This window comes from Psammomys obesus, unplaced genomic scaffold (assembly GCF_907164565.1).
Source record: "Psammomys obesus unplaced genomic scaffold, mPsaObe1.curated_primary_1811, whole genome shotgun sequence".
Taxonomy (NCBI): Eukaryota; Metazoa; Chordata; class Mammalia; order Rodentia; family Muridae; genus Psammomys; species Psammomys obesus.
This window is the reverse complement of record NW_026596046.1, coordinates 4982356-4991791: the sequence shown is the minus strand read 5'-3', so window position 1 is coordinate 4991791 and position 9436 is coordinate 4982356. Positions and strand designations below refer to the sequence as shown.

The 9436-nt window shown below is 51.0% G+C and overlaps 1 protein-coding gene across 1 annotated transcript in view; it reads left to right on the top strand.

Annotated features, from left to right (window-relative positions):
- The first annotated feature begins 2426 nt into the window (after window positions 1-2426).
- Aldh1a3 (aldehyde dehydrogenase 1 family member A3) overlaps window positions 2427-9436 on the top strand; it is a 34580-nt gene continuing 27570 nt past the window's right edge. Inside the window, exons 1-2 of the mRNA XM_055623653.1 lie at window positions 2427-2581; window positions 7151-7255. Coding sequence (XP_055479628.1) covers window positions 2483-2581; window positions 7151-7255 — 204 coding nt within the window. The 5' untranslated portion in view covers window positions 2427-2482. The remainder of the gene's footprint in view (window positions 2582-7150; window positions 7256-9436) is intronic.

Here is a 9436-nt window from a genome sequence, read left to right as displayed (position 1 = left end):
ATTTAAGAGTAATCTCTCCTCACATCCTGCACCACCCGCTCCCACAGTCTGCCTCTGGTTCCTCCAAGACAGTGAGGTCTAGGACAAGTATCCACCTGCCTCTCTTTGCTCCCCAGTAAAATGGGAACTAGGAGCATCTCGGCTTCTCCCTGCCTGCTGAATGACAGGCTGAGGGGAGTGGAGGAAGAGCCTTCCAGTCGGGACAAGCCCTTGACTTGCTCTTTGGGAGCTGCCTACCACAGGGAAGCTCCACGGCTGAGTGTTCTGCTGTGACCTCAGGATCACGTGGTAATCAGCGAGAGGAGCTGAGGATGAGCCGGTCTGTCTGCGGCATTGCCACTGGCTCCAAGGTTCTGCAGATGCAGAGCGTCAGGAGGGAGTCTTGGGGTATGAGCTGAGGGAATCTCGTTCTCCACTCTGGCCGGCAGAGGGACGGCCGTCCACCTTAAAGCAAACTGGCTCTTGCGCAAAAGGAACAGAGCTCCAATTCCCAATCTCATTTGCCTCTCCCATCAGTCCAACAATTGTGTAAAAGCACATTATGTAAATGTCCTCTGTATATTTTCGGGGTTTGTATTTCCTTAAAGACCTGTCAAACTAATAATCCAGGTCAGATCCCAGGTAAACATGCAGGATGGAAGTTCCCTTAGGCTTGTAACAACTGCCAGCCTTTGGTCTCTGGCCCCTGCGCAGGGGCCCCTGGCCCCTACTGCCTTTCAGTATTTCGAAAGCACTCAGATGAGGTGGCACACACCTTTAATCCTAGCACTCCAGGAGGCAGAGGCAGGCAGGTGGATCTCTATGAGTTCAAGGCCAGCCTGGTCTAGGATATCCAAGGCTACACAGAGAAAGCCTGTCTCAAAACAAAACAAAACAGCACTCAGATGGTGGGACTCAGCAACCAGGGGCCCTGGGAGGAGACATCTCAGATATTTCTGATAGACCAAAGTGGGAGTCATGGGACCAGCCCCACAAGCAGGGAACCCAGAAAGTGGCAGGGAAGATGAGGGGAGAAGGTTGGTGATCCCAGTGTCAAAGATAGATTCTCAGATGTATGTCTGTCCTTTTTCTTTTGGGGCCCACAGTACCCCCCATCCCCAATCTCACCTGCATGTTCAACCCATAACAGCACAAGCCCCTCCCCACCATCAGAGAGGGCAGAGCTCCAACGGGGCCTCTCCGAAGGTTCACAGCTTATTCCACTATCCAGAAGGATCCCTAGTGACAACACAGTAAGGAAGGTCGTGGAGAACAGAAATGGACACCGGGTCACAGAACAGACAGAGGGAGCCACTTACTGACTCCAGGGATTTCTCACAGATAGAGATGGCTGAGCCTCCCTCTGAAGGTTAAGAGGCCTCTTCTGTGGGGCAGTTCAAGCCCCATGCATTGATACAGCTACCCTGCCCCTGGGTGAGAAGCTTTCCTGTGTTTCAGATGCGTCTTAAGCCTGTTTCTTGGGATGGATGGAGCCTTTCCTAAATGGCAAAATAAGAAGAGCTGGACATGCCTTTACCCCAACCCCTTCTCGGGCAGTTCTGAGCAATGTAAACCTTAAGAGCTCTGAGTCTGAAAGCAACTAGCTGCAAAGATCTCCTATCTTTTGTTTTGGGAGGTTTTTTTAATTTTTCATTTTTTTTAAACGGAGGTTTAATTTATGCGTTTCAAAAATTAAAGTAAAATTGCCTCCGCTGGGCTGAGCGGTGTGTGCTTACGAAAGTCACAGGGCCAGCAGCTACAAGGCTCCAATGTGCCCGGTGTAAGAGCTGTCGCCTAGCTCTTGCGTCCTGTTGTGGGTGTGAAGGGAGTTCCCTGTCAACCGGGCTCCCACCGCTGGCGGCCCTAGCTTGAGAAGGATGGCTCCCGGTCTGGCAGCGTCGAGGCAGAGGCCATCGGCGGTGGCCTCCAGACATCCATATTCGGGGAGCAGCAGGGGCCCAGAGCAAATGTCTACTCCCGCCGAAGTTGAGCTAGCGAGCGGCCCGGGAGGCCACAGGTGCCTCCGGTAAAGTCTCCTGATCGCCCAAAGAGGAGCCTGTTTTTTTTTTGTTGTTTTTTTTTTTTGCGATTGCTGCGGGGGCCGGTCTCTACCCTGACCCCCGCCCTGGGAGTTCTGGGCCCTGGCGTCCTTCTCTCAGCCCGCGTGTGGACAGCCTTCAGGGCTGCAGAAGCCCACGGGGTGGCCTCCGGGAGATGCACAGAGCTCACTCCAGCCGCAGCCGAGGTCGGACCGGGACCGTCCGGCTCCGGCTGGAGCAGGGACAGCGGGAGGGGTGGCTGCGGCTGCTGGGTCCCCTCCTCCCCTCCTGCGCCCGCCCTCCCTTCCTCCGTCCTGCAGCCAATTAGGCGGCCCCCTCGGGCGGGAGGCGTGGGGCGCCGCATAAAGGCGCGGAGCTGTCACCCGGAGCAGGCTGCGCACCGCCCAGGCAGAGCCGGTGCGTCGGGGACACGGACACGGGCCGCCGGGGACTGCGAATCAGCCATGGCCACCACCAACGGGGCTGTGGAGAACGGACAGGCAGATGGGAAACCTCCCGCCCTGCCGCGCCCCATCCGCAACTTGGAGGTGAAGTTCACCAAGGTGAGGAGGGCGCCCCTTAGACCCGACGGCTTCGGGCTGGGCGCCGAGCAGCCTGGTAGGGAGAGTCAGCCGGTGCCAACTCCTCCGGGAGCTGCCCACACCTGAGCGTCTCTGGTGGTGTGGGCTCCTCGGAAACAGCCCTTCCTAGGGGACACCCAGAGTGGAATCGATCCAGCGCCTCTGGCTCAGAGTCGGAGGAGCCGGGCAGTGCAGCCAAGCTGCGGAGTTGCAGCCCGCGGAGGAGGCCTGGGCGCGCTCGGGCCACCGCCCACTTTCGGGGCTGGTGCTCGCAGCTGTGGCGGGGGGGGGGGGGGGGGGGGGGGGGGCTCGCGGTGACTTCTTGGCAGAGGGGTTTCTGGGCCGAAGGACCCGGGTTGTCGGAGGAGGGTTGGAGGTACCTGACGACTCCAAGATGAGTTTCGAGTAAGAGCCACATCCGGGACTGCAACTGCAAAGTAGGTCTTCCTGGGCAACGAGAGCAGGGTCCGGTACCTGAACCCAGCAGTAGGGCTGAGAAGGAAAGACGGAGGTCGCTGATCAGCCCTCCTCAAGGGCTCTAGATCAGAGTCTAAGGGAGCTGAGCTGCCGCTTGGGCAAGGCCACACACAGTGCCCAGGCCTAGTGGCGCTTGCCCTTTCCTGGGAGGCTGGGACAGGCGGAGTGGGTGAGCTCACCTGCCCTGAGCTGCGGGGACAATGGTGATGTCTGGGAACAGTGCGGGCTCAGGAGGAAGAACAACTCAACTCCGGGATGCGCAGCTCTCTGCCTGCTGGATGCGCAGGCTCCGAGCGACCTCAGGGCCCGGCAACTCTTAGCTTAGGTCCGGAAACTTCGACCCCTCTTATTTTCACCTCTTATTCATAGCTCCCAACTCCAGCCGACACCACGCTTAGAAACCGCTCTCATCCAGTTTGTTTTCAAAAGTAGCAATTATCCTTCTCAAATGATTTTGATCGAAAGGGGAAAGCGGCAGGTCGCTATGTGGGGCCTTCCAATTCTGATCTGTTGGCACTTACTCCCCAAGCCTGGCCGTGCCGACATATAAACTGCATGACATTTACATGAACTCTTCCCCCCCCCCCCCCCCCCAGCAAGGCTCTGTAATCGAGAGAGGACTGAAAGTTTTTCGAATGTAGTTTTTCTTAATCGTATCGGCTTCAGAGGGAGAGTTCCCACTTCAGGGCTGGGAACCGTGTGAACGAATAAAGGCTTCGTTTTTCAGACCCACGCTGGGGTGCTCAGCTCTTGTTCTGGCGGTGGCGGTTCCGTTTTGTTCTTACACAGAACTGTGGCCAGGGTGAACAGGATTGCCTCTCGGCTTAGTATCTTATTGCGTCCTCCCTCCCACGGCAGGAAAGGTTTGCCTCTTTCTAGGCGATTCCCGGAGAAACACTTGGAAGGCGCCGATGCAGCCTTTATGGAGAGATCCTGAGAGGTTGTCAGAGGAGGGATTGCTGTCCTGATGGACCCCCACACATACCCGCTTTGTGGTTTGAAGGTGGGGATGTGTCTGATGGAGACTGAGCAATCGTGGTGAGATGGAGGGGACTGAGAGCTGGGATCCTTGGCATGCTCCAGGGGATAATTTTTCCAAAGGCCTCATGCCTGGCTACGCCTTCCACCCCCTTACTGGTTTTGCCTGCTCGCTCTTTGCTCCTTGTACACCTCTGCAGAGACCTCCCACAACAATGAAAAGGCAGAGGTGAGCCTTGTACCATAAGGGTGTCCTGGGCTAAGGAAGGGCGCCAAGGATTCGGAACAGAATCCAGGCCCAGGACAGACAGCTGGCTGTGAAACATGTGAGCCAGCGAGGGCTTTCGGTATTCCTGACTCACCATGCTTGTCCAACATGGAGGACTGCTTTGAGCCCAGGCCATGGCGGGCGATTTACCAACTTCCAGAAGGATGACTTTATCAAAGCTCCTTCATTTGTCCTCAGGTTTTTGCGGTAGGAGAGATTCTGGTGAGGAGATGGAGGGTCCTCTGGGAGCCCCCATACTGATCTTAGAGGATGGTAGCAGCCCCTTCATTTTAGGGACCCACTTTCTTTATGAGATCTCTTCCAGTGGCTGAGGTTCTCTTTTAAGGTTTTTTTTTGTTTGTTTGTTTTTAATTCATCAAAATGCAAAATGTAACCACTGTTTTATGAAGAATAAAATTCCCCCAACTCTCCTGAAAACGCAGTCGCTTTGAATTCAGCTGAGTCTGACGGAAATAATGCCAGCAGCGTTTTCTCGCATGTCCCATGGCCTTCACCTCCACCCAGCACACCTTCTGGGTCCTTCGGTAAAATGTGAACTCTGTCCACAGCTCACAGAATCTTTAACCTTATTATCTCACAAATGTCCCGTCCCGGCTGGTTCACAAGTCGGTGAAGACGTTTTTCTTTCTAGGCCCGTCAGCTAGTGCGTTACGATTCGAAGCAATTCAGACAGCATCAGTGGTGGGCCGTGCCGTGTCTGTTTCCTCAGTCGCGTTTATGAGTTGCTTTAGTGGAAAGAAAACCAGCAGTGGGAACCACTGACTGGTGGGAGAATGAAAACAGCTTTGCTCAGCGAGAAATGCTATGATGGAGAAATACGGTCAACCAGTCGGAAGTTTTTATTTGAGGCTGCTGGTTTGCAAGGTCTAGGGATCATGAACAACCAAGCGTACATACATATATATATATATAGAGAGAGAGAGAGAGTTTTTGAAGACTGTGCCTAAAGCTGAGGTATAAGCAGCAGGACATCCGATCACTGCATTTGCCTCCATTCCCTGCTATTTAGGCTCTGTTTTACCACCTTCTCATTTTCCCTCCCCCTTGGAATTGATACCAGGAAGAACCTAGAATCAGCAATTTTCACTGACAGTCTCTATTATCTAACCGACGAAATTTCATCTTCCTTCAAATGGGCCTGCTCCCGGCTTCGCTCCCCTCTCTGCACCGACTTAACTCCTTCCCTGCTTATTAATTTCTCACTGTTGCCGGGTAATTACTTGCCGCACAGCATAAGTGAACACTTGGATTTGGTTTCAGCTGGAAGAATAAACCTGTAATTGTAGCCAGGCCTCTTCCTTGCATGCTTCCCTGGGGGCCTGACCTCACATGGAAGGTGCTGAGCTTCCAGAAGTTGGGTGGGTACATCCTCCTGCAACTTCATGCTCAGCTCTAAACGCCATATAGAGGGTCTGGGGTAGCCGCTGCTCACCTGCCTAGCCAAAGCCTGCCCTCCGTTCGAGATTCACTCCAGAGGTAGCCTGGGTTGCTTTCCTTATGAAAAAAACAAGCTTCAAAGCATACACAGGCGAGCCTGAAGCAATGCTAACCCAGCCACACGCTCTCTCATCTATTATTGTCAGGGAATCCTCGTTGTCCAAATGAGTTGACTCCAGTCGCTAGCCCTGCAGTGACACAATTATTATTATCATTTTACTAACTTGCATAAAGTCATGTGGTATGTTTTAGGCTATAGAATCCAGGCATACAGCGGCTGCAAGAACGAAGCTCTGGAAACTACACAGCACAACAGTGGCTGCCCTGGTGGCTGATAGGCCTTCTAGGCCATTAGAACCCACTTTGTGTATTAGCTGTCCCCTCCGTTTCTGGTTCTTTCTAAAAGCCACATTTAAAAAGAAATTATGTGCATTGATGTTTTGCCTGTATGTATGTCTGTTTGAAGGTGTTGGAGACCCTAGAACTGTTATAGTTATAGACAATTGTGAGCTGCCACGTGGGTGCTGTGAATTGAACCCAGGCCCTCTGGAAGAGCACCCAGGGCTTATTACTATGGAGCCATCTTCCCAGCCCCCCAAAGCCATGTGTTCGAATGCCATCTTTTAACAGTCATTAGAAACTAGAGCACAGTTGGAATAAGTATAATGGGTCTCAGTGCACCGATTTGATGAATTCTTTTTGAAATATTGTATTTTCTGCTAGGTTCTGTAGAACAATCTTTGTGTGAGTTACTTATTTCTGGATATAAATGATCATTTACTATGCCATGCAAAGTGATCTAAAAAGTTTTTAACCCAGATACTTAGCTTTGTGTTCCAAGACTGGCTTTGTAAAAGGCTTCAGGAAGTAAACACTGTAAAGGGCATGCAGAGATGATGCCACCATGTGGCTTAAGGAAGCCTAAGGATTTATGGGAAGATCTTGAATAAACCCAGGTCCTGGGGGTCTCTCTTGGACAGGAGTGTGCATAGCTTACAGCTTTTTGGGACCCAGCAGACTGTATGCTGATTTATACACAAACCCTCCCAGCCTTTCCTGAAAGCCTGCAAGTGTGCAAACTTCAACGTGCATACTCTTTGTAACCATTTAAGTGAGAGGTTCCTTGAAACCCACGATATTGCTACAAACAAAAGATATAACTTAGAAAAAGAACTCTAAAGGACGTTTAGATTAATTCTGCTCCTGATCGGTTGCTTCATGTGACCCTGTGTTCTGCTTCCCACTCCAGTTCTCATCTAGGAAACATTCCAGGGGAAGAAGGAGGCAAGACATTACCTAAGATCCTTAACATGTTGGAATTGTATGATTTTGATTTAAACCTAATTTGTTACACTTCCTTTCCCTGTTAGATATTTATCAACAACGACTGGCATGAATCCAAGAGTGGAAAAAAGTTTGCCACATATAACCCTTCAACTCTAGAGAAAATATGTGAGGTGGAAGAAGGCGATAAGGTGGGTCCTCTCTCCCTTCTCTAAGTAATTCAATTAGAGAGAAATGAAGGCTGAGGAAGCTCTGTGGCTTGGCTGTAAGACACATGGGCCCACCTCCAGGTAGGGTCGGGGCAACCACAGCAGCCGGTTGGTATGTGCAGCTCAGACACAGCCTCGCGTGGGATCAATTACAGATGGTCCTCTGCAAAGAGTCACCGCTTTGATGGATGTTTCTCCATCTCTGAGAATGACCTCAGCTGTCTTCATTACACAGCTAAAGGGAAGTTTTTTGTTTTGGGTTTTTTTTTTTTTTTTAATCAATTACTTCAACCTGTAAGCATTAAAGGATCTTTCCACAAGGCATTTCCTGCTGGTGTGTTTCACCAAAAGTAGCATTCTGGCAGGAGACACTTTTTTAAAAAGGCTTGAAGGGTGGGGAAAATATTTCTAAATCATCTGGGAGTAGCAACATGTCACATGACTGCTGGTGGAAACTCACATGAGCCTATGAGGCTATAGTCTATAGAGACCTTTTGCTCAGTGTAAGATCTCCTTTATCACACATGCATAAAGAAAAGTCTGCACTTTCACCTGTCAAGGCCATCAGATGGATTTTAAATAGAAGGGCCTCTGAAGAAAAGATGATTGGGGTAACACCCTCCTGCAGAGGGAAGAAAAGCATGACTCTGCTTAACCACGATAGTACTGGATGAATTGCCTTATTTATTTCCCTCCTTCCCTCCTTCCTCCCTCTCTTTCTTCATCCCTTCCTCCCTCCCTTCCTCTCTTTCTTTCTCCTTTTCCTTCCCTCTTTGCTTCCTCTCTTCCTTCCTTCTTTCACTTTTCCTCCCTTCTGTTCCCATCCTTTCTCCTCACCATCACTCTTCTCTTCCTTCATTTCTCTTTCTTTCTTTTTTCCCCCGTATCCTTCTTTATTTCCCAGGCTAGTGGAAAATTCCTAGGCTCTGTGCTCTTCCTAAGGGCTACAGATGCTAGACTCTTTTTTTTTTTTTTTTTTTTTTTTCTTGCTGTTGCTGTTACAGGTCAACCCCAGGGCCTTTTGCATTCTGGGTTAGACACTCCGGTGCTGAGCTACACCCTTAGCCTAGTCTGGCCTCAAACTCTTGCTCCTCTTGTCTCTCTGTCCCAAGTGCTGAGGTTTCAAGTGGATACCACCACACCTGCTGCTGAACAGTTTTTGTTTGTTTGTTTGTTTGTTTGTTTGTTTTTTTGAGACAGTGTTTCTCTGTGTAGCCTTGGCTGTCCTGGAACTCACAGAGATCCACCTGCCTCTGCCTCCCAAGTGCTGGGATTAAAGGTGTGTGCCACCACTGTCCTGCCAATTGTTCCTAATATGTGCATTGGTGAGGCCAAGTGGGTGGAATAAAGGGCATGCTGGTGAAGAAGGCTTGAATCTTCTTCCACAAACGACATCTTTCACATGTGCATGAGGCTCAGAGGCTCACCTGCATAGACAACATAGACCTGGCTCCCTGTAGTTCCCTGTACTGAAAAGCAAAACAATGGGGAGGAGCTCGGCAGAAGCTGGGAGGCTGATATCCCAGGAGGAAATAGGGAACCCTGTGACGACAGGCTCTGGTTCTTCCCATCTTCTGAATGAACGTTTTGCTCTATCCGCCCAGGGACAGAGGCTCCCCCATCCCCCCAGCTGGAGAGGTCCTCCACTCAGGAGCCAGAACAAGAATTAGCATTTCCTCTGCCAAAGCGTCCCCTCATTCTGTGAAGGCCCTGGAAATGGTCTTGGCAGAAGCCTCTCCTGGCTAGGGTGCAGATCGGCCACCTGCCACATCACCTCAGGCACACAGGCTCTGTGTGGAGTGAGATGTTGTCCATCAGCAAGCAGATCCTCGGAGCCCGTTTTCCTGAAATGAGAATGGGAGGCCCTCTTGTGCATAGCTCCCCATGTCCTTTGAAGACACTGAGAGGAGGGGCCAGGCTCAGCAGTAGAAGGCTTGTCTAGCACATTCAAGGCTCCATTTCAATTCTCAGCCTTAAAAAAAAAGCCACAAAGACCCGTGGTTGTAGCTCTTCCATAAGAACAACACTTGGTGTGTTAGCGGTGGTCTCTGTGTATGTTGAAATAGAGCTGATACATGGGAAATCTCGTCAATTTTTTAAAGTTTTATTTTATTTAGTGTGTGTGTGTGTGTGTGTGTGTGTGTGTGTGTGTGTGTGTGTGTG